The sequence below is a fragment of the Ovis aries genome, chromosome 11, assembly GCF_016772045.2.
Source record: "Ovis aries strain OAR_USU_Benz2616 breed Rambouillet chromosome 11, ARS-UI_Ramb_v3.0, whole genome shotgun sequence".
Classification (NCBI taxonomy): domain Eukaryota; kingdom Metazoa; phylum Chordata; class Mammalia; order Artiodactyla; family Bovidae; genus Ovis; species Ovis aries.
In genome coordinates this window covers 54,969,943-54,993,177 of record NC_056064.1, presented here as the reverse complement: position 1 = coordinate 54,993,177, position 23,235 = coordinate 54,969,943, and the positions used below count along the sequence as shown (strand labels likewise).

Sequence of the window (23,235 nt, the reverse complement as noted above, 5' to 3'; positions counted from 1 at the left end):
GCCACTCCTGCCAAGGTTCTGCCCTCAGGAGGTCGAGCATCTCCAAACAGGCAGGGCCCAGCCCCTCGCCCTGGCCACAAAGCCCAGTGCGGCGCTGTGACTTCTGAAGCCCTTCCTGACCCCTGACCTCCGCCCCAAATTGACCCTGGGCCCCCCAGGGCAGCCCCTCTGGGCAGCCTCCCTCCCTGGGGCCGGGACCCAGGCAGGGGCGGGTGCTGAGCAAGGGAAGTTTGGACCCTCCTGCGCTCCGTAGCCCGGCTCTGGGGCAGCTGCTTCCTGGGGCCTGGGGGTTCCTGCCCGGCCTGGGCTGCAGCCTCCCTGCATGACAGGTTCCTGGGGATGGGCTGGGGCTGGGGTGGAGGGTGGGAGCTGGGCCTGGGCCTGGTCCGCCTCGCCGGCAGAGCAGGGTGAGCCCTGGGGGCCACAGGCCTCAGAAACCCCGGGCGCCTGGGTGGGGAGACCCAGCAAGGGTGTGCCGAGGAGGCTGAAGGGGCAGCAGGGGTGCTGGGCACGGGGGGAAATGCCCCAGGCGCCTCTATTTCCAGGGCAGCTCTGCGGACATGGACGTGTTCCAGAAGGTGGAGAAGATTGGAGAGGGCACCTATGGGGTGGTGTACAAGGCCAAGAACAAGGAGACTGGACAGCTTGTGGCCCTGAAGAAGATCAGGCTGGATTTGTGAGTGCTGGGGTAGCCTCTGAGACCCCCTGGTTTGGAGTGACCCAGCTATCCGCCTGACCCTCATCTCAGAGTCTTGTATTCGACTCCTTTTCTTTTGACTGCTGCTCACTCACGTAGCAGGGGGTGCAGCCCTCATTCATCCTCACCCTGACCAGGCTTCGCCCCAGGCCTCTGGCAGTGATAAGTACGTGCCCAGGAGGGTCCCATTGCTAGGAGGTGGGCCATCCTTATGTTATATATAAAACAGCCCCCCAACCCTCCCCACCCCCCTGGCAGAAGCACCCTGCCCAGCTTCTCACTCCACTGCTGCACCTTCCTCTCCTCCAGGGAGACCGAGGGGGTCCCAAGCACTGCCATCAGGGAGATCTCCCTGCTCAAAGAGCTTAAGCACCCCAACATCGTCAGGTGAGGCGGGCAGGGGATGGGGCAGTGGGCCTGTCCCAGCCCGACTCGGAGCCGCGTGCTGACTGGTACCGCCTGGCCAGGCTGCTGGACGTGGTTCACAGAGAGAAGAAGCTTTACCTGGTATTTGAGTTCCTTAGCCAGGACCTGAAGAAGTACATGGACTCTACCCCGGCCTCCGAGCTCCCCCTGCACCTAGTTAAGGTACCGGGAGAAGGACGGGCTGACCAGCAAGGGGGCCATTGTTTGACCAGCAAGTCAGCCCCAAAGACTTGCTTGACCAGCCCCTGCCCACCTCCACTCTGCCAGCTCCTTCTTTCTCTTGCCCACTGTTCCAGAGTTACCTCTTCCAGCTGCTGCAGGGGGTGAGCTTCTGCCACTCGCATCGGGTCATCCATCGAGACTTGAAGCCGCAGAATCTGCTCATCAATGAGTTGGGGGCCATCAAGCTAGCTGACTTTGGACTGGCTCGAGCCTTCGGGGTGCCCCTGCGCACCTACACCCATGAGGTACCAGGGGACAGAGAGGGAGAGAAGGGATGTCACCTGTGCACCCAGCCGCCCTGAATGGTGCTGTTTCCTTGCTCCCCCAGGTGGTGACACTGTGGTATCGTGCCCCTGAGATCCTCTTGGGCTGCAAGTTCTACTCCACTGCTGTAGATATCTGGAGCATTGGTTGCATCTTTGCAGAGATGGTAGACAGAGGGATAAACATGGCCAGAGGGAGGCCACAGGCAGGGTCCTCCTGGGGTAGGGGGGATGTGGGGGCTGTGATTTTCCTATTAAAAGTAGATTAAGGGATGTTTGGGATTGGGCTAAAGGTCTTTTTCCAGAAAAGGTCAGGATTTTTAGCATACCCCTGGGAAAGATGTCTGGAAGGTGCCTCCCTGGTCTGGCTTCTCGTCTGGTACTGGGTTCTTTATGACAAGGGAACAGACCCCACACTTTCTCCCCTTCCCCATTCCAGGTGACCCGCAGAGCCCTGTTTCCAGGCGACTCTGAGATTGACCAACTCTTCCGTATCTTTCGGACCCTGGGGACACCCAGTGAGGCCATGTGGCCAGGAGTCACCCAGCTGCCTGACTATAAGGGCAGTTTCCCCAAGTGGACCAGTAAGGGGCTGGAGGAGGTCGTGCCCAGCCTGGAGCCAGAGGGCCAGGACCTGCTCTTGGTAGGTACAGGTGGGCGGCAGGGAGGCCAAGGCCTCCTCACGCCAGCTGCTGCTCTCCCTAGAAGTGTCCGCTTTGTCATCCAGCCTCTAATGTAACCCTGGCTCCTTCTGGGGCAAGACCGGTCTCTTTTCTGACCTCTGTACACAGTTGGCTTGTCCCTGTGTGTATCAGTTGCACCTGGAGGCCTCTCGCACAATAAGTCCAATGTTCGTCATCCTTTTTAAAACTTCTCTCTTCCAGTTAGCTTTGTTTTCACGCTGTGATGTATGTGTATGCTCAGTCACTCGGTCGTGTCCAACTCTCTGTGGCCCTTTGGACTGTAGCCACCAGGCTTCTGTGTCCATGGGATTCTGCAGGCAAGAATGTTGGAGTGGGTTGCCATTTCCTACTCCAGGGGATCGTCCCAATGCAGAGACTGAACCCAGGTCTCTCACGTCTCCTGCGTCGGCCGGTGGATTCTTTTCCGCTGGGAAGCCCTGTACCGGGATAATGTGCCCTTTCTCTTGGTTGGCCTGTGTTTTGGTGATTTTTTTCTTGTGGTTATTATTCAGAGCAGGCTGCCTCCTCGCTTCCTCAGCCCCCGCCACAGTCTTCGGTCACCACTCCAGGTGTACCGTCTCGACCCCTTGGGCTGGCCCAGGCTGGGATGCCCAGAGGGGTCCAGGGATCCATTCTTGCCCCCAAAGACTCGGAGCACATTTCTCTCTTGAGTCTGACATTGGGTCACAGGAAGGCAGGGCAGCAACTTCATCTTCACGCTGTGTGCCCAGCTTTCCCAAGGGCTGTGTGGGTCTCCCAACCCAGTGCTGGGGGGCAGCATGGACTTCCCACCAAGACTCCTCACCCTCCATCCTGGCTGCTTTAAGGTGGGGAGGTCCTTCTACCCCCTAGCTGGGTTTAGGGGATTTTGTTTCTGCCCCAGTCTCAAGCATGCTCCCTGGACGTGCTTGGCCCCTCTTCCTGATACTTAGATCTGTCTCAACTAGAAGTGGGCTGGAGCCTGGAAAGCTAAGGACGAGGAGAGACTGACTCAGCCTCAGTAGCATGAAGGAGACAGGGGGTGACTCAACAGGGCTGGACTAGAACAAAGTCTTTGTCCCCAGATTCCGGGAGTGTCTGGAACTGGTTCTCCAGCTGGGAGGTAGTGGCTTTGGGCCGCTCTGGGTTTGAAGGCAGCTGCTTTGGGGCTATGGGGCCCTGGCCACACCCGGGGTCCAGCCTCTCTCCTCCTCTCTCTGCAGCAACTCCTGCAGTACGACCCCAGCCAGCGGATCTCAGCCAAGGCCGCCCTGGCCCACCCGTACTTCTCGTCCACCGAGACCTCCTCAGCGCCCCACCAGTGTGTGCTGGAGCGTTTCTGCCGCTGAGAATGTGCGAGGCCCACTGCCTCAAAGCCCCTCTGCAGCCCCCCCACCCACACCCTGCCGCCGCCATCTCCCTATTCACTCCCCAAGAAAGGGGACACACCTGGGGACAGAGCAGTTTGGCATCAGCTGTCCGAGGGCTGAGTTTGGGTTAGTCCTGCCAGCAGGCTAGCAAGTTCCTGTGTTGTTTGCTGGGTTTGCCTCTTCAAGATGGGGGGACAGAAGCCCCCTGCCTGAGGAGGCCCATTAGAGGTGGGGTCCCTGGGCACCAGACTGGCAGGTGCCAAGGAGAGCAGAAAGCCTGCCCGGGCCGCCAGCAAGGCCCTCCTAGCGCCCCTTGGCCGCCCCACCCTTGGCTGCAGAGCAAGACCCCCAAGGAAGGGGTTCCCCCCAAGCTGATCCTTTTGGATTTAAAATGTTATGGGGGAAGAGTTGAGTTCCAGTTAAGAGTCTCATGTTAAAACAGGAGGCGGAGTAAGGAGGAGAGGCCATTTTCCTGATCCCAGGGGGAGGTTGGATGTTCTAAGTAGCTGTCTCATCATTGCGGATATGCTTACGTTTGTATGACTCTGGCTTCAAGAACAGAAAATGAAAGTGATATATTCCTGAGTTTTCTAGTGTTTCTCTCCGCTCTGGGAGGACGCCGGGGACGTGCCAACAAGGGGGAGGTTGACAGAGGGCTGGAGACAGCTTCTGCCCTGAACTAGGTGGCCCTGAGCTGGCTGTGGGGAAGGCCTGATCCTCCATGACCTGCCCCTCTCAGGTCCTTCCCAGAGTGAAAGGAGCTGAAAGTCCCCGTTCCCAGCAGGGCCAGCTGGGTGTGTCCACTCCCCACCTAGGAGTGCCTTCCCTCCTGCTCACGCCCCAGAAATATCGACTCTGTTCTCAAATGTGAACAAGACACCAGGGGAAACCAGCCAAAAGACGTAGATTGGCTGGGCAGATGAAAATGTGTACTTTCACTTACCACCTCACTCAGCCCCCTCGAATTGTATGTAATTATTTTATACCGTTAGGTTAGTCATGTTTCCATGATGGCTTGCAATTGGAATTATCTTTTTTTGATCTGGCTATTGACTGTGAAAACTGATAAACATCTTTTACTATTGTAAAAGAAAAAAAAAAAGACACCAGGAGAATTCGTTTATTGGAAGCACCAGGAGAATTCGTTTATTGGGTGAGGGAGGAACCGGGAAAGCAGAGCTGCTGGCTCAGGGGTTGGGTTAGGGGATACCAAATTTACGGGAGAGAGTCCAACACCAAGAACGCTTAGAAACAACACTGACGAGACAGAGGGAAGACCCACTCCCCTGGGTTAGGCTGCTCCCGGGGACGGAGGTGCGTGCATCCTCCCCTCCCCGTCCCCAATCACTCCCTGTGACTACTTGCCCCCGTCAACATCAACGCAGGGAGCGTGGGACAGTGGGGGAGGCTGAGCGGTAGCAGCGGTACCCCTCTAGGGAGGCTGGGAGGAGCAGCAGGCCGCTCAGGGGGTCCTTCCGGCAGCGCCCCATGGCCTCCTTGTAGCTCAGTCGCTCCTTGGAAATGGGATCTGTCAGGTCCTTCTCGTAACTGGCCTCGTCCTGCAGGAGCTGGGCCAGCTCCTCGCTGATCATGCCGGAGAGCACAGCCTGCACCACGGGGATGCGGCCAGTCCTCTTAGGGTCGATGAGCCCCCCGGTCAGGTGCTGCACCCGCAGGTGCGGGAGCACACTTTCCTGGGGCATCCAGCCCTTCTGGACAGCCTCGCCCACCGACAGCCTCTTCTTGGTCACGGGGTCCTCAATGCCGGTGAAGGCCTTCTGGGCATTGAGCAGCCTCTGGGTTGAGCCGCTCTCGATCAGCCCTCGCTCCATTGCCTTGTGCACGGAGTAGCGCTCCCGGCTCAGGAGGTCCACAATGCCCCCCGTGGCTGCCTGAGCCTCCAGCAGCTTCTGCCCGGTGATGGGGTCCAGCATGTTCTTGGCCACGGCCGTCTTGATGGTGCACTTGTTGTCCGTGGTCGTGTCGTAAATGCCAGCGATGGGGAAGCTGTCCTCACCGAGCCCGAGAGAGAAGCCGGGGGAGAAGAGACTGGTGCTCTGGGGGGCCGGGGAGGCGAGTGGGGACTTGGAGATGATGGCGCCGATGGAGAGGGAGGGGCAGGGCTTGGTCTCCCCAGCCACGAGCAGAGCGAATTCGCTGATGGGGAGCTGGCCGTCCTTGTAGAGATGGTACTCCTCCTTGGAGATGCGCCGGCTGCGCAGGGCGGCCTCGATGGAGTACTGCTTCCCGCTCTTGCGGTCCAGGAGCACAGACTCCTCGCCCTGGGGGCCGGAGGTGGTGACCTCCTCCCAGTCACACTCGAGATCCTGCAGCTGGAGGTACTGGCTTCGGTCAATGACACCCCTCTTGTAGGCCTCGTACGGGGACATGTCCTTCCCCGTCTCGGGCTCCAGGATGGAGATCTTGGTGGAGAGGTTGGTCTCCCGCGTCTGGGTCTCCTGGTTGAGCTCCTCCCGGCTCACCTGGGTGTGGAGGTCCCGGAGGGTCCGCTCCTTCTCATAGATCTGGTCCTTCTCGCGGAGGATGGCCGACTCGAGCTGCGAGAGTTCCTGGCCCCGCTGGGCTGCCCTCTGCCGCTCGCTCTCCGTCTTCTGGCTGAGCAGCTTGGACTCCTCGTGCAGGCGCAGCACCTGCTGCTGCTTCTGCCTCTCCAGCTCCCGCAGCTCCTGCTGCAGCTGCCTGCACTCCTGGCTCGCCCGGTCCCGGGTTTTCTGGAGCTCGGCCTCCTCCCGAGCCCAGGTCCTCCCCAGAGCCTCAGCCCGCTCCACCCGCTCCCGCAGGCGCCTCACCTCCTCCTCCCGGCTCTCTCGGGCCGCGCGCTCCCGGTTGAGCGCCTCCCACACCCGGGCACGCTCTCCCTCCAGCACCGGGTCCTTCTCCACCCTGATCACTTCCTTGTAGATGGTCTTCTCCTGCGGCTTGGTCTTCTGGAGCACGTCGATCTGCACCTGCAGGTTCTTGCACTCCCGATGCACCTCGGTCGCCTGGGTCTTCTCCTGGGCCAGGTCTTGCCGGAGGGCCGCCGTGGACTTCTCCAGGTCCGGGTCCTTCTCCAGCTGGACTACCTCCTCCATGATGATCTTTTCCTGCACTGCCGGAGGCCGCTTCTCCAGCTCCTGGAGCCTCAGGGTCAGCTGCCGCAGCTCCCTCTCCACAGCCAGCTTCTTGCTACGGTCCTCCCGGAAGCTGAGTCGGCCCTCGTCCTCCTGCACGGCGGCCCGCAGCTGCTGCACCTCCCGCTCCAGCTGCCGCCGCCGGCCAGCCTCCTCATCCAGGCTCTGGCTCAGCCGGCTGTGCTCCTCGCGGAGCTTCGGGTCCTTCTGGGTGACCACCACCTCCTGCACCACCACCCTCTCCTCGGGCCGCCGCCTCTCCAGCAGCAGGTACTTGTTCTGCAGCTCGTGGACCGCGTCCTCGGCCGCCCGCCGCTTCTGGGTGGCCTCCCGCACCTCCTGGCGCAGCCGCTGGGCTTCCTGCTCCAGGACGGGGTCCTTCTCACGGCGCACCACCTCCTTGTTCACCGTCTTGGTCTCCACCTTGGAACGCTCGCGCCGCCACTCGTCGCGCTCCCCCTGCAGCCGGATGAGCTGCTCCTGGGCCCGCCCGCTGCCGTTGACCAGCTCGTTGAGCTGGGCCTTCAGGCGGTCGATCTCCCGCAGCAGCTCGGGGCTCTTCTCGTGCCGCACCAGCTCCTGCGTCACCTGCTTGTACTCCACGGTGGGCTTCTGGGCCCGCAGCACCGCCAGCTCTGGCAGCAGCCGCTCCACCTCCTGCTCCACGCCGCTCCTCTTGCGGGCAGTCTCCTGCAGCTCAGCCCGGAGCCGCGCGATCTCCCGCTCCGTCTCCGGGTCCACCCGGAAGGTCTCCTGCACGCGCTCCTGCAGATCCACCCGCGGCTTCTGCTTCTCTGCCGCGCTGTGCTTGCTGTGCAGCTCCTTCAGCTCCCTGGCCAGCACCTCATTCTCACTCTTCTGCGCCTCCAGGAGGCTCCTCAGCCTGGATGCCTCCTGGAGGAGGCTGGGGTCCTTTTCCACCTTCTTCACCTCCTTGACGATCACCTTGGGCTCCACGGCGCGGATCGCTGCCTCCAGCTCCACGACACGAGCCTGTAGCTTGGCCACGGCATCCTCCGCCCCCTTCCGCTGGGCCGCATCCTCCTGAATCTGCAGCCTCAGGGCCTGGGCGGCCTGGAGCATCTCCAGGTCCTTCTCCACCTTGACCACTTCTTTCACCACGACTGTCTCTTTCACGTTCACCTCCTTCTGCTCAAGGGCCAGCAGCTCTGCCTTCAGTGCCTCCAGCTGGGCCGAGACAGCCGTGTTCTCCTCTTGCAGGAGCTGGAGCTCACTGTTGAGCTGGGCTGCCTGGCTGTCCAGGCCGGGGTCCCTCTCGATCTGGGTGACCTCCTTGGTCAGCAGGTGGGGCTCCATGGCCTTCCTCTGGCTCTCCAGCTGCACGATCCTCTGCGCCGCTGCCTCCAGGTCTGCCTGCAGGCCGGCCCGCTTCTTGCCCTCGTCCTCCACCTGGGACTTCACCCTGGACAGGTTGCTCTCCAGCTGGGGATCCCGGTAGAATTCCACCACTTCCTTCTCCTCCAGTTTTTCCACAGGCCGCTGGGTCTTCAGCTGCAGCAGCTGGCTCCTCTGCTCCTCCAGCTCACATTGCACCTGGGCCACCCGCTTCCTCTCTTCCTCTAGCTGGGACCTCAGGGCCTCTGACTCCCTGCCCACCCGGGCTGGGCTCTCGGACCCCTGCTGGGCGTTAGGTGTCACCTGGATGTCCTCACTGAGCTCTTTCTGCAGAGGAAGAGGGGAGAGTCCTGGGGTTAGGGGAGGAAAGGGATAAGCCCCTGTCCAAAGACCCTAAAGCTGGGAAAGACTGAGGGCAGAAGGAGAAGGGGCGACAGAAGATGAGATGGCTGGATGGCATCATCGATTCAATGGACATGAGTTTGAGTCAACTCCAGGAGATGGTGAAGGACAGAGGAATCTGGCATGCTGCAGTCCATAGGGTCGCCAAGATTCTGATATGACTAAGCGACTGAACAACTGAACAACAACACCCCACCCTCCTGAGAGCAGGACCCTTCCCTGCTTTCTGAGACTTCCCAGTAGGTCCTGGGAGGTGGAACTGAAGATCTGAGGTGTTCGAAGGTAGGATTTTTAAGAGGCTTCATCAATGCCCGGTGTGCTAGGACGTAAGGCAGTGTTCAGGCTGCATTTGCACTAGAATGTGAAAGTAAGAAGGTCCTCCCTTCCCAACCTTTCCCTGCTCCCCTTCCACCCAGGCTCCCAGCAATGGGCCTGTGCTCCTCTGGGGGATCCTGGGATACACCTCTGGGTGGGAGGAGGCTGGAAAGTCCCTTGGCCACTCACCGAGAGTCATGGAGAGCTCCCAGCTCCTGGTCTACCGGGGATGGAGACCTAGGTGGCCTCTTGCCCATGGGGACTGGGTCCTGAGGGTGAAGACTGCGGGATTTTCTCCTGCCCCCACCGGGGTGCTGCCCAGGGGCTAAGCTGTGACTACACTGAGTGACATCTCCTGGTATTAACTCTGAGATGGAAACCAGCCTGGAAGGGCTGCTGGGGGAGGCAGAGAGCCGCACCTCCCTCAGGCTACTGAACCTGTCCTGGGGCTGAGTGTGAGCAGGTAGGGAAGTCTGCCCGGTCAACCACCCGCCCAGGCTGCCTAGGGTGGACATCACCCCCATACCTTCTCCAGAATCTTTTTGGCAAATTCCAGCTGGTGCAGTTGCTGCTGGTGGGCAGCTGCCACCTCAGTGTAGGCCTTCGTCAGGTTCTTCTCCTGGAGAGGCCAAAGGGAGTGGGTGGGCCAGTGTCAGCTCCTCCCTCAGAGGCTGCAGAGCTGGCACCCCGAAGGGAATGAGGAACAAAGAGCCCGGCTCACCTGGGCTTGGATGCTGTCCTGCAGGGGCGCAACTCGGGGTCTCTTGGGGGCCAACGCCCCCTGGGTGGGCTCCAGGGAACCGCGGTAGGTGTCTGCCTGCAGCTCATAGTCCTGAGCGGGGGCGGGGGGGGGGGCGGGGAGGACACAGACTGGCTGTCAGTGGGGGGAGCTGGGGGAGGGGGAGTAGGGGACTGGCGGAAGGAGGGAGGGGGAGGGGGAGATAAAGAGGGAGGAGCTGGAGGGACTGCTTACCTGGAGGGCTGCCTGCAGGTGCTGGGAGAAGCGGGATGCCCTGGCCCTGTCCTGCTCGCGGCCCTGAATCTCCTGCAGCAGTCTCTGCCGGGGCAGGAGAGAGGGTGAGGGGACCCCCCACTCACCTGGACTCGCCTCCAGGCCTGCAGGCAGCCAGCAGCACCCAGGGGCAGCAAGGGTTCTGTGGGAAGCTGCCTTCCACCACCCCACCCCACCCCCGGCTGTGACCCACCACGGCCTCTGATCAAAACATCTCACCCCCCCAACACACACATACTGGTCACACTACTTATTCCTTAGGCTGGGTTTCAGTTCCTTCCAGACTGCTTGCCCTCACCCCATGGGTGTCCTTACAAAGGGCTCCCACAGCACTGGCTTCTCCACCAAAGCACTTATCAGCATCATGGCCTGAGATGCACTGGCCTCCCCCCAAAACTGGCTCCCTCAGGCAGCCTGCACCCAGCCCCTTTTCATTCCCAGCATGTATGATGCTGGGAAAGACTGAAGGAAGGAGGAGAAGGGGACAACAGAGGATGATTTGGTTGGACGGCCCCACTGACTCAATGGACATGAGTCTGAGCAAACTCCAGGAGATAGAGAAGGACAGGGAAGCCTGGCGTCCTGCAGTCCATGGGGTCACGAAGAGTCAGACAGGACTTAGTGACTGGACAGCAACAACAATAGTAAGGAGGTGTGAGGAAGAGGATGAAGTAGGAGTTGGTACCTCCAGGAACACAAAGCCCACTGCCCACCTCGGGCCAGAGAGAGAAGGGCTGGCTGTTTTCCTAGACAAAGTGAAAGTGAAGGCTCTCAGTCGTGCCCAATTCTTTGCGACCCCATGGACTGTAGCCTACCAGACTCCTCCGCCCATGGAATTTTCCAGGCAAGAATACTGGAGTGGGTTGCCATTTCCTTCTCCAGGAGATCTTCCCGACCCAGGGATTGAACCCAGGTCACCTCCATTGCAGGCAGACCTGTTACTGTCTGAGCCACCGTGGACAAAGTGTAGCATTTTGGGTGGCGGGGGTGGTGGTGAGCGAAGCAAGGCCTCTGGGGTCTGAGCTTTGAGGTCATTAAAACACTGGCCACTAGAGGGTGGTCCACACGCACACAGGCTGCTCTCCCTGTTAGGAAGGTGGCCAGGGAACTGGGCCTGGCTTAGGGGCTCAGCTCTGGGTAAGAGGCAGGGAGAGAGGCCGGCCCACACCCGCTGCAGCCCCAGCTCCTCACCTTCTGCGCCTGCAGCTTGTAGGCAATCTGGCTGGGCCCATCGCTGGGCTGCACCTTGTTGTGGGGCAGGCGCTCCAGCCAGGCGTTCAGGTTGTCTGTGCAGTTCTTGAACTGCTGGTAGGTGAGGCCGGCATCCTGCATCATCTTCTCCCTGCAGGAGGAGGAGCATAGGTGAGAGCAGCCCTCGGGGGGCAAGCGAGGCGTGCGCGGAGGAGGCTGGTGAGTTCCTCCGTCTCTGGGACAGGCTGGGAGGCCTGACTGACTCGCCATGCTGATCCTCTCAACTTTGGCCGGGTGGCTGGAGCTGGGCATTCAGAGATGGACCGACACTTTCTGCCAGGCACCACCTGGGAGGCTGATGCTGTTATCATCCCATTTTAGAGGAGAGGAAGCTGAGCCTCAGAGAGGTGCGCTCACCCGTCCAAGGCCCCACAGCTTATCAGCCATGGCCACCACGCACTGTGGGGCTGTGCTGTGAGCCCCACTGGCCTGGCCACTCACCGCAGGTCCACCTGGTCCCCCACGGCGTGGTAGCGGTCGGTGAGGGCCCGCACCTGGCGCTGCTGGTGAGGCAGGTCTTTACAGAACTCGCGGAAATTGTTCTGCAGTGCGCTGCACATGTGCTCCACGGCCTTCAGCTGGCGGTGCAGCTCGAGCACACAGGCCTGCTGCTCCAGCAGCTCCCGCCGCCGGCGCTGGGGCAGGAGGGGACACAACGTACCCTTGTGGTTCGGTCGGTCGGATGCCAGGCCCACACTCCACTTGCACCCCCCCGCTCCTGGGTCAGCCCGCACCCCCACTCCTGCCAGGAGGCCTCCTGGCCCCTCACCTTCAGCTCGCTGACCCTCTCCTGCAGCGCGCCCGGGCCTGCGGGGATGGGGGCCTCCTGTGCCAGGGCAGACTCGAAGCCTCGGATGACCTTGTCTGCATCCCGGATCTGCCGCTCCAGACCCAGGGCGGCCTTGGCTCTGTCACAAGAGGAGACCCAGGGTCGGACACCCCCTTGGCCGCACCCCCGAGGCCTCACCCAGCGGCCCCCACCTCCAGGGCACTCACTTCTCCCCATAGAGGCTGCAGAGAACCTGCACGTCCCTGTACTTGTTCTTGACGCTGTTGAGGACCACGGGCAGGTGCAGGGCAGCGGGCCCCGAGGGCTTCCCCGACAGGAACGCCTCACACTTCTGCTGGGCCGCCTCCTTCTCTGCTCCCAGGCTCTGCAGCCGCTGGGCCGTGCCCTGGGATGCGTTGGGGGTCTCAGGATCTCTGGATCTGGGCAGGTGGCTTCCACCCAGCCCTCCCTCTATGTCAACCTAACTCTGCTTGTGAGGCCTCCAGAATGTGGTGTGGACATGCTCTGGCTCAGTTTCCAGGTGGATGACCGTAGGCAGGTCAACCTCTCTGACCCTCACTCTCCTCATCTACAAATGCTTGATGGGAGGATGAAATGAGACCCTGTGAGTCAGGAGCTGTCGCCCACCTTGGTCTTCACGTCTGTTCACAAAACCTTCAGTTCCCTGCCACCTTCCCTCCAGTCAAGCAGCAAAGCCCTAGCTCCATCCACTTGGGATTTTGATTTTGTCGATTCTTTTATCAGTTATTCACACATCGATTCCATAATCCATTATTCCATAATTTCACCTTCCAGGCTAACTGGACCCCCAACACCTCTGATGCGGAAGAGGACCTTCAAAACCCAAGGACCGGGGCTTCCCTGGCAGTCCAGTGGTTAAGACACTGCACTTCCACTGCAGAAGGCATGGGTTCGCTCCCTGGTTGGGGAACTAAGATCCTGCCCAGGGTGGTGGTAACCTGGGCCCAGCATGGGCAGAGGTATTGTCCAGGCTGTCACCCCACAGTGCCTCCTCCTGCCACTCCTCCTTCCTTGCCTGGCCCCCCAGGACCCCAGCTGAAACACCTCTCCCACCTCTGGAGCCCTGCCCCGCCTGGTCGGCCCCGACTGAGCTGAAACGCCCCAGAACGTGGCGGAGTGAAGACCGAGATGCACAATCATGTGGAAAACATGCTTCGTTTTTAAAAAACGAAATCCAAACAATATATCTGAGTAGAAATCGGTTTGGAAGGATACAACCCGAACTTCTCCCCCGCCCCCCACCCCTGGGTGTGGGGAAGGGGTGGCTTTCACCGTTAGCATGTCGGAGTCCTTCTGTGACCATGTTTATACCCCTGCACTCTCTCCAGGGAGGCTCCCCGTCAGCCACCCCGGAGAAACCACCCCTAAGATGCCGCAAGCCCGTTTTCAGAGATGAGGAAACCAAGGCCCAGAGAGGTTAAGCGAATTGCCCAGAGTCACAGAGCAGGCCAGGGGAAGAGCCAGGATGGGAAGGAGCCTGAGGGAGCCCTGGACTATCTGCTCACTTCTTCCTCTTCGGGGGCCTGCGGCTGCCCCCACACCTGCCTCCCCAGGGCTGGACCGTTTGTTATCCCAGCTGCCCTGGCTCACCCACCTGGTGGTTCTGGATGCGGCCCTCGAGGTCCCCGAGTGGTGTGGTGCGGCTCAGCGGGGCCCGGGCCCAGGCCAGCAGCTGCTTCTCTATCTGCCCCAGGTCCTCCTCCAGCCGGCTCATCTGTGTCAGGAGCTTCTGGGCCTGTGGGTCGGGTGGGCCCGAGCTGCTTGGAGCTGGGGGAAGAGAGTGCCTCTGAGGATCCAGGGCCTGCCTCGTGTCTGCCTGCCTGCCTGCTGGGTCCCTCTGTGAGCACCCGCAGAGGGTCCTGTATGGAGGAGGGCGGTGGGCAGAGCCTCACTGAGGGAGGGACATCAGGCTTGCCAACCCAGGGAATGGAACCCCCAGATCAGAGCCTTTAGTTCAGGGTCACCCCCTGCCCGTGGCAGCCCCTGGGTAGCCAGAGTAGGCATCTACTCCTATTTCAACAATGCCTCCCTCTTTCCCTGGCCAGCCCTCGGTACCCTGCTGGCTGGGCCGTAAAGGCTCCTTGGCGCTGGCCTTCAGGCGGCTCTGAACTGTGGTCAGTTTCTGCTTCAGTGCCAGCAGCTCCGAGGCAAGCCTGGAACAAGGGGCCGGTCAGAGAAGGACATTCCTCCATGCTCTCCCCCAGGCCCCGCAGTCACACATTTAGGCAAAGGGCAGGCAACGGCCTCAAACCACAGGGCCTGGGAGGACCCACCCGGAGGCCCTGGCCACGGCTTCAGGGTCCGGAGCTGGGATGCAGAAGCAGGCGGCTGGGGCCCGCTTGGGCTCGCCTGCCTGACCTTGGACCACCCAGGTGTACGGGTCAGTGTTGTCCACCAGTGTATACTGCTCACCCCGCAGCAGCTGCACCTGTTGGGGCATGGAGGGGGCGGGGATGTGGGGAGGGGCCTGTGCAGGCTTAGGGGCCAGGCTGGAAAAGGGATCGAGGCCTAGTAGAGGCCAGTAGGGTAGGGGCTAGGGACAGGGCCAGAGAGGGACAGAAGCACCAGGGTCAGGACAGGGACTGGCCAGGGGCTGGACAGGGCTTGGAGGGGATGGTGCTGGGGAGGGGTGGAGCAGGGGTGGGGCGGGGCATTGGCCGGAGTGGGTAGGAGGGGGCAGGGGAGGGACTGGGGATGGCAGGGGTGGGGTGGGTGGGCCCGGAGGAGCTGGGTGGGTGGAGACTGTACTTCTCCTGAGTCCCAATCACAGATGCTGTCCACACGCAGGGGCTGCGGGGGCAGGTTCCTTCGCTGGGGCAGAGGGGCCACCCCCTGGCTCCGCAGCTGCAGGTCCTTGACCGTCTTTTCGGCCACGGTCAGCTGCTTCTCCTCTGCCTGCAGTGAGCCAGGCAATGAGGGCTCAGGCCAACCCCACCTGTGCCCCGCAGGAGGGCCAGGAAGGGGTCCTGGCAGTCATGAAGACAAGGTGTCTTAGTCAGCAACGTAAAGCGAGCCCCTCCCTGGGCACCCAGGATCCTAGAGTCTGCTGGTTGGGGTGGGGCAGGCAGCTGCCCAGCAAGCAACCCCCAGGCCTCCAGAGTGGGAGCTGGATGGGTGTTGGAGCTGCTCTGGGCAGTCCCTGTCACAGTGTGTGTGCGTGTGTGCTAAGCCACTTCAGTCGTATCTGACTCTGTGTGACCCCATGGACTGTAGTCCACCAGGCTCCTCTGTCCATGGAATTCTCCAGGCAAGAATACTGGAGTAGGTTGCCATGCCCTCCTCCAAGGGATCATCCCCACCCAGGGATCGAACCCACGTCTCTTATGTCTCCTGCATTGGCAAGCAGGAGGCTTCCCTGGTGGCTCAGCTGGTAAAGAATCCGCCTGCAATACGGGAGACCTGCCTTCCATGCCTGGGTTGGGAAGATCTCCACTGTTCTGGCCTGGAGAACTCCATGGACTGGAGGGTCCTTGGGGTCACCAAGAGTCAGACGTGACTGAGCAACTTTCACTTTCTTTACCACCAGCGCCACCTGGGAAGCCCTGTCACGTTACAGGCGAGGAAACATATTGAGGTGGGAAGGGCTTGCAGCTGGCAGACGGGCTCTTCGACTGGAGTGAAGCCCCTCTTCCCGCCCTCAGGGCAGGGGATCCAGGCAGGACTAAGCACCCTGGAGGCGTGAGGCCCAGACACCCAGGAGCAGCTATGGGGAGGGGCCGAGGGGCCATCTCACCTCCAGCTGCCGCAGCATCTCCGTTAGTGTGCCAGGCGGGCCCCCCGGGGCAGGGCTGTACTGGCTGTCCAGGTTGGAGCTGAGCTTTGCCAGGGTCTGGCTGACAGAATCCGCCTCTTCCTGGAACTGAGGTCGGTGGGTGATCAGGGGTGGAGCTGGGGCACCTACTGCCCGCCACCCTGCAAACCAGCTAAACCCAAACCTGCTGAACCCAAAGTGCCACTTGCCGTCGGCCTTTCTACCCAGGCAGTGGGACCTTCTAACTGAAGGGCTCAGCAAATCAGGCGTTTGGGGGTCACTGAACTTAATTTCTTTCAGTGCCATAAAGCACGTTGTTTTTCGTCCTTCCTGCACAGATGAAGGGCGGTGCCCCTCCTGGAGGACTCACTCCAGCACCTGAAGTCCTGGCTGGGATCCAGGGGTGGGTGCCCAGGGCGTCTCTGAGCAGAAGCTAGGCGTGTGCTTTAAAGAGACAGCCCACAGTTGGGTGATACTACGGAATTCTCGTCAGTGGATGTGCTAACGTATAGTGGATTTATAAGGAAAATGTTCTTAAAAAAAAAAAAGAAAAAGGGAAAACTTTTGGCTTCTTTTTTTTCTCAAAGCCTATAAGCCATTTTAGTTGGAAACTACCCAAAAAAAAGCCAAAAAAGTCCCTATTGGGCATTCTCTGGTGGTCCAGTGCTTAGGTCTCAGCACTTTCACTGCCCTGGACCTGGGTTCAATCCCTGTTGGGGGAGCTATGATCTCACAAGCTGTGTGGTACAGCCAAAAAAACACACAAAAGTCCCCATTGTGGATATATATTTTTTATTTTTCTGTTTTTTTTTTAAAAATTATCTTATTTTTATAGACAGGATGGTTGTCTATTATAGTCTGTTATATCAATATTTCTCCACCCTTGTTTCATTACTGAACCCTCTAAGGAGCTTTTATTTAAAAAATTTTTTTTCTAATTAATTTACTTATCTGGCTGTGCGGGTCTTAGTTGTATGTGTGGGATCTTTACTTGTGGCATTAGAACTCTTAGTTGCATGAGACCTAGTTCCCTGATCAGGAAGTGAACCCCGGGCCCCTTGCATTGGGAGTGCAGAGTCTTAACTGCTGGGGCACCAGAGACACATCTCTAAGTAACTTTTCCCCTTTTTTGTCCTTACTTTCCCCATCATTGGCATGACAGTTTAATATCACGGATATTCTGTATATCATTTGCATATGCATATCTGTGATTTATTTTTTTATGAAAAAAAAGCTTCTTTTTTCACTTTCAAGATCCAACATTCACACCCCCAGGAGTGATGCCACCCTGTCGAGAATTCATGGGTGACATTATTTTCCACTGGGACCCAGGCACAAAGATGCAGCTCTGTCATCTTTAAGAGGTGATATGCATCACGCCCCCCGCCCACCCCGCCCCGGCTCACCCTGCGGTAGTCCTCCACGCGCTGCAGCTGGCTCTCCTGGCAGATGCAAAGGTTCAAGAAGTTCTGCCACTCCACCTTCAGGGCCTCCTGGTGAGCCTGGGGGCAGCAGCACGGAGCCCTCGGACCGCGCCCGACCTGGCCCTGCCCACTGCCCCCGCTGGCCCGGGCCCCGTCTCCCCAGCCTCCCCGGGAAGATCCCTGACCGAGAGTCCCCGAGGCAGCAGGGAGTGTCCGGCCCTCGCACCTGGATGGGCCCCACGGCCGGATGCCCGAGCTCCAACATGCGCTCCCCGTCGTCCTCCAGCTGGTTCACGCACTGCTCCTGGCTCAGCAGCTCGTGCTGCTTGAAGTGCTAGGAGAGGATCGAGGCGAGGGCGCTGGCAGTGAGGACCAGGCCGGCCTTGTTCCCCCACCCCACCCCCACCTGTCCCCGCTGACCTCATATTCCCTCCGCACGCCCGCGGGGTCGGCCAGGTGGTCGCTCCAGTCTTGCTGGAGGATGCGCTGCTGCTGCTGGGCCAGGGCACTCAGCTGGCGCGTGCAGCCCTGCAGGTGCGTGTACAGGCTGCCCAGGCTCTGCCCTCGCCACGAGGCTGCCTTCTGCGCTCGGATACAGGGAGAGAGGCACCGTCAGGCTGCGCCCAGGAAAGCTGGCCTCGTCAAGGGTGCAGACAGCCCACCCAGCCTGCCCTGGGGCTCACCAGGAGGTCCCGGTATTGGCTCCGGATGGTGGCTGCGTCCTGTCTCGACCAAGGGGGAGATAACACGGGCCCAGTGAGAGAGGAGGTGCAGGGGAGAATGCACCCCACATCCCTGGGCCTCCCCTGCCCCTCCTCCATCCCTAGTCGCCAAGGACCAGCTAGACCTCGCTCAGGCTCTGATAGGAGAAAGGGAACCAGGGGGCCAAACGGGGTGTGTGTCCGACGGCTCACCCACCGGCCCTACGAGGGTCCGCAGCTGCTGCCCGTAGGCGTCGATTTCCTTCTGCAGGATGTTGTGTTCAGCGACCTGCTGCTCCAGCTCCGCCATGCCCGGCCCGTACTGGCCCTCGCAGACCTGCTTCTGCAGAAGAGCTGGCCGCTCAGCTCTGCCACAGGGCCGGGGGTGGGGAGCCCCACACCCAGCCTCCCCCTCCACCCAGCATCCCCATCAGCAGGGGATGGAGCTGGTCATTAGGGCAGAGGGTGGACAGGCCAGGTGCTGCCTGGGTGAATGGCTGCAGCTCACCCTGGGGCATGTGTTAAGTCGCTTCAGTCGTGTCCCACTCTGTGCAACCCCAGGGACTGCAGCCCGCCAGGCTCCTCTATCCATGGAATTCTCCAGGCAAGAATACTGGAGTGGGCTGCCGTTTCCTCCTCCAGGGGATCCTCCCGACCCAGGGATTGAACCTGCATCTCTTATGTCTCCTGCATTGGCAGGTGGGTTCTTTACCTCTAGCGCCACCTCGGACACACTGGGGAACATGCTAGTCTCCAGTGGTCCCGGCTGAGGCCTCAGGGTCACATGACTGTGGATCCTGAATCCCGCTGGTCCCCAAGTCTCAAGGCTCAGCTCTGAAAATCTCCACGCTCTGCCCTGCCTCCTGCCTGGACACCTCCAGCCTGGCTCCTGAGCCTGCGCACACCCTGCCCTGTCCATGCCCTCCCCGTCCCTTCAAAGAGTTGGACATGACTGAGCGACTGAACTGAACTGAGCTGTCCCTTCATTGTCATCATGGCACCCCTTCTGTCGTGACAGCAAAGCACAATTCCTCACCTGATGTTCCGGGGGCCCTTGACCTGGTTCTCCCTCCCTGCCCAGAAAAGCCCTTTTTCCATCACACCCCAGGCAGGAGCCTCTGTTCTTTTTTTTCTGAAATATCCTTTCCTCACCACTTCACCTCATCCCAGCCGAGCTCTCCCACCTGCAGGAAGCCCTCCACGATTGCACGGTCTCTTCTGCCCCCTCCCTTTTCAGAGACCCAGCCCCCACCCAGGTCCAAGGATGCATCAGCCCCGAAGCACAGCCCTGTGTCGCTCTCTGATGGCTGCTGGGTGACCCCCGACCTGCTTCTGCTCCAGCACCCTCGCCCAGTCGACCCTGGGCCCCACGTCAGGCGGCAGCACCATCTTCTCGTACAGGGAGCGGTACTCGGCGCACTCCTGGGTCACCCGCTCGTGCAGCTGCTTGATGCTGCCAAGGAAGCGGCCAGCAGGTTGGAGCCGGGTCCAGGGCTCCCCCGGGAGCCCCGGCCCTTCCATCCTGGACCCCCAGCTCCTGCCGCTGCCACCCCCTGCCCCACACTCACTCCTTCTCGATCTCCTCTGCCTGCGGGTGCTTGAGCCTCTGGGCCTTGTCCACATCCAGGAAGAGGTCTTTCAGTAGCACCTCTGCCTCCTTCAGGCTGCGGCCCACCTCCTGCTGGTGCTGTAGGGCCTGGCGCTGCTCGCTGTGCTGCCGGTCCTGAGGCGGGGAAGGCATCCTTGCTGCCCGAGCCCCCCTGCCATCCCAGGGACCCTGGCCAACCTTGGTGCCCACACCAGGCGAAATGCAAGCACCAGTGAGGCGGACTCAGGGACACAGGGGGGGTCCTTTGACTCCCCTGCAGGAAGCAATCAGGGAGGGCTTCCTGCAGGTGGGAGGGCTTTGGGGGATGGGGTAAAGTGGTGAGGAGAACACATTTCAGAAAAAAGGGACAGACATTCCTGCCTAGAGGAAGCCTGGGGAGAAATGGAAAATGGGGTTTTCTGAGCAGGTAGGCAGAACCAGGTCAAGGGCCCCCTGAACATCAGGTGAAGAGCTCTGCTTTGATGTCACTATAGAAGGGGTGCCGTGATGACGATGAAGGGACAGGGGAGGGCATGGTGTTGGGAACCCACCAGAGAAGGTGTGCCAAGCCCTCGCTCCCACTGTGTTTGGGGAGTGACCAGGGAAGGACAGGACCGTCTGTGTATCTTTACCAAGGCGAGTGGGCACCTCTGGGACCACTAGGCATGGCAACAAGTCTCTCATGCCCCACGCCCTGCCATCTTCCCCCAGCTTCACCTGCTGCAGCTTCTTCTGGGTCTCCAGAATGTCCCTCTCCACCTGGTCGGCGTTGGCCTGCATGCGGGAGATCAGCAGGGCCAGCTCCTGAGTGGCAGCTCTGATGAGGGGTGGAGACAGAGGGCAGCCTGGTTGGCAAAGTTCCTTGTTTCCCTTGGGCAGAGGTCTGCCCACCTGGGTGGGATGCCCTGCCTGCACCCGCCCTGTCCTGCCCTACAGCTGAGCTCAGAGCCCTAGGTGGGTGGAGTCAAGACCTGGGGAGCCCTGGCCTCTTGGTAGGACTCTGTGAGCTACGCAGTCCTGGGCAGGGGAGCTCTGCCTTCAGTGAGGGTTCAGAAAATGAGGGTCCTGGGTGAGGGTGGCCCTGTGGAGCTGCCATCTTCCCGTCAAGGAAGTGCCTCCCAACCCCACCCTGCTCTCTGCTGCTGCTTCAGGCTGGAGGGCAGGCAGCCCACAGGGAAGCACGTGACTCACTGGCTCAGCCCCTAATACCTGAGGCGGGACAGCTGGATCCTGGGAGGGGTGGGTGAGCTGGCTGGGGGCAGGGGAATAGCCGCAAGTCCCCCAGCTCAGCTTCCTCCACCCCAGCCCTATCTCCCCTCCACTGCCCCAGGCTTTGCAGGGCCCGCCGGGGATTAGCAAGCTTGCAGAGGAGACACCCAGCACCTGATGGCGGGAGGGGGTGGGGGTGGGCCACGAGATTGCCAGGGAACCCCAACACTTTCCAGATTCGGGGGTTCAGAGCCCAAGCTTGGACCTGACTTGCTGCAGGTGGCACAGCCAGGAGGAGCAGAGGATGAGCCTGAACCGCGGTCCTTTCCCAGGGCCGTCTCCCAACCTCTACAGGGTGCCAGCTGTGGGCTCCAGCTCACTCTCTGGGGTCTAGAGGGACGAGCAGACCTAACAAGAGCTTGGTCTAAGCCTCAGGAGCACAGTACCCTGGGAGGCCACCGTCCCCGGGGAGGGATGGCAACATGGGCTGGGCCTTGAACCAGGGGTCCAAGGAGAAGCCCCCTCCAAGCAGAAGGGCCGTGCCACAAAGGGACAGTCTGAAAGAACTCTGACCGGCAGCCTGGTTTTTATCTTCCTCTATCCCTGCAGCTGTGTGATCTTGGGCAAGTTACTTAACCTCTCTGGGCCTGAGGCTCCTCACCTAGAGGTCAACGCTCTAGTAATACCGTGTTACTGTGTGAAGAAAACTAGCGTCCTATCAGCACCCCTAAGTGATTCTTTTTAGTCCTCTAAAGGGATTTGAAGGCTAGGACCTGTTTACGATGTCATCCGCAGGGCCTAGAGCAGTCCCGGCACACAGTAGGTGCTCCATAAGTAGGAACAAATGGACTGCACGGGAGGGGACTGATGTACCCTCCTGGGGCCGCCGGAGGACAGGACTGAGGGGAAGGAGACGACCGGAGCCGCCCTGGGGCCGGGAGCTCCAGGAGCGGAATCCTGGGAGGGCTGCTCTGACAGGGAGGAGCCCACTCCGCCCTGGGCAGGGCCCAGAGCCCCAGGGGGGACAGGTCACTCCAGTGAGAGTCTTAACCACCATCTTTCCTGTCCGCCCAGAAGCCCAGCCTCTGTGTCCTCGCCCTGATCCCTATCGGGTGCTGGGCCTTTCATCTTGGCCCCCACCTCCGCACCCAGGACCCCGGGCGAGCTGCCACCTCCACCCAGCAGAGGGGGCTGACAGCCAGTGAGCGGAAGAAGGCTGCCCGAGTCTGTCTGCAGAGCGTGGGGCTCTGGGGGTGTGGGGGCGGGCTGGGGCCCCTGCAGAGAGCTGGGTGAACTGAGGAAGGCTCTGAGATGTCCCAGGTCCGTGGGCCCCTCCTGCTTCCCCACAGCACCCCTCCGCACACCCACCTGGTGAAGGAATCATCTCAACTCTGTAACAAAGCTCTCGAGGCCCAAGGTCTCAGGCCGTGGGGAAAGCGGCAGCCTGGACCTGGAGCAGTACAGCCCCGCCTCCCTGCCTCTGGGCACTCCACCGCCCACCTCTTGGTTTCTCTGGCCTCAGTCCTGCTGCCCACCCTGTGCCCAGGTCCCATGGTCATCCCGGGGCAAGTGGAGCCCCGTGGATGGAGAGCCGTGCCCTCCAGCCTCCTCACCTCCCAGCAGAGGAGGAAAGCTCAGGCCCCTGTCCAGCATGTCTGTAGAGCCCTCAGGCTGCACCCCCCAGAACGTGGGGAGCTCCAGGACATGCCTGGGCCCCTGCCAGGGCTGGAGCTAGGCCTGGGCCGTGAAGAGAGTTCACCCCCAGGCTCTTTAGCCTCAGTACACCAAATGCCAGCGCTGGGCTGGTCCTCGGCCCTGGCTGGCTGCCTCCAGGTGGCTAGAGCCCCTGGGTCTGGAGCCATCCTGGCTCTGGCCCCCACCCCTGGCCGCACTCACCTGCTGTGCTTGTTGGGGGACCCCTTGGGGGAGCCTTTGGCCGGGGAGCTCTTGGGGGACCCCTTCCCCTGGGAGGTTTTGCTCAGCCCCTTGAACATGGTCCTGAAGGCTGGTGCAGGCTCAGGCTGGGCTCGGCCGGCGAGGGTGGGCAGGCGGCGGGCAGCGGGCAGCGGGTGTGCGTCCTCGCTGGCTGCTTAGCTGGGCTCTGGCGAGGTGGGGCGGCCGGGCACCAGGCGGGCAGTTTCTGGGCGGGCCCTCCCTGCAGGTGAGGCGGTGAGGGGGCCAGGGCTGCGCACATGCACCCCCACTCCCCACTCCACACTCTCGCCTGCTCCTGTACAACCAGTTTGGGAGGAAAGGGTACAGCCCAGAGGGCGGGGCGCTCGCGCCTGCCGGAGTCTCAGAGATGGTTCAGACTTGTTACACCCAACGCCCAGAGCCAGAGGGAGCCAGCCCGTGATCACAGCCAGACGGGGAAATAGCCGGGCCCAGGGGAGACAGGGCTCCAGACAGACGGACGCGCGTGTGCACACACAGGCTCAGAGATCGAGGCCCGGCCTTAGAGCTCAGGGTTAATGAACACCTCCAGCCCACACCCTGCTATCAGGCACACCTCTTCACCCAGGACTCTCCGCCGGGGGCTGCTCCCTGCCAGCTCAGGGTGGGCGGAGGGACCCCGGACTCTCTGCTCACCCCCAGGGTGTCCAGGTCTCTCCTCCGTGTCCTCCACCGACAGGGTGGGGCA

The 23,235-nt window shown here is 61.1% G+C and overlaps 2 protein-coding genes across 3 annotated transcripts; one reads left to right on the top strand and one right to left on the bottom strand.

Annotated features, from left to right (window-relative positions):
* The first annotated feature begins 256 nt into the window (after window positions 1-256).
* CDK3 (cyclin dependent kinase 3) lies at window positions 257-4,225 on the top strand. 2 transcript variants are annotated; one of them, XM_042256342.2, is made up of 8 exons: window positions 257-329; window positions 546-676; window positions 1,007-1,084; window positions 1,165-1,285; window positions 1,420-1,590; window positions 1,674-1,775; window positions 2,048-2,251; window positions 3,494-4,225. In XM_042256342.2, the coding sequence occupies exons 2-8, from the start codon at window positions 561-563 to the stop codon at window positions 3,617-3,619; spliced, it is 918 nt and encodes a 305-aa protein (XP_042112276.1). In that variant the 5' UTR covers window positions 257-329; window positions 546-560; the 3' UTR covers window positions 3,620-4,225. The 2 variants fall into 2 exon arrangements, with proteins under 2 accessions (XP_042112276.1, XP_027829904.2); XM_027974103.3 differs by having other exon boundaries at window positions 257-676.
* A 534-nt stretch (window positions 4,226-4,759) lies between these two features.
* On the bottom strand, window positions 4,760-22,697 carry EVPL (envoplakin). Its single transcript, XM_027974100.2, has 22 exons — window positions 22,491-22,697; window positions 20,103-20,202; window positions 19,366-19,520; window positions 19,124-19,250; window positions 18,015-18,140; window positions 17,780-17,818; window positions 17,517-17,678; window positions 17,323-17,430; window positions 17,079-17,174; window positions 15,655-15,780; window positions 14,670-14,816; window positions 14,195-14,349; window positions 13,977-14,074; window positions 13,516-13,688; window positions 12,107-12,285; window positions 11,880-12,018; window positions 11,552-11,745; window positions 11,051-11,201; window positions 9,821-9,904; window positions 9,569-9,679; window positions 9,374-9,466; window positions 4,760-8,457 (listed from the first exon to the last, which is right to left on the bottom strand). Exons 1-22 carry the CDS (start codon window positions 22,586-22,588, stop codon window positions 5,017-5,019), a joined length of 6,102 nt encoding a protein of 2,033 aa, XP_027829901.1. The 5' UTR covers window positions 22,589-22,697; the 3' UTR covers window positions 4,760-5,016.
* Between the last annotated feature and the right edge of the window lie 538 nt (window positions 22,698-23,235).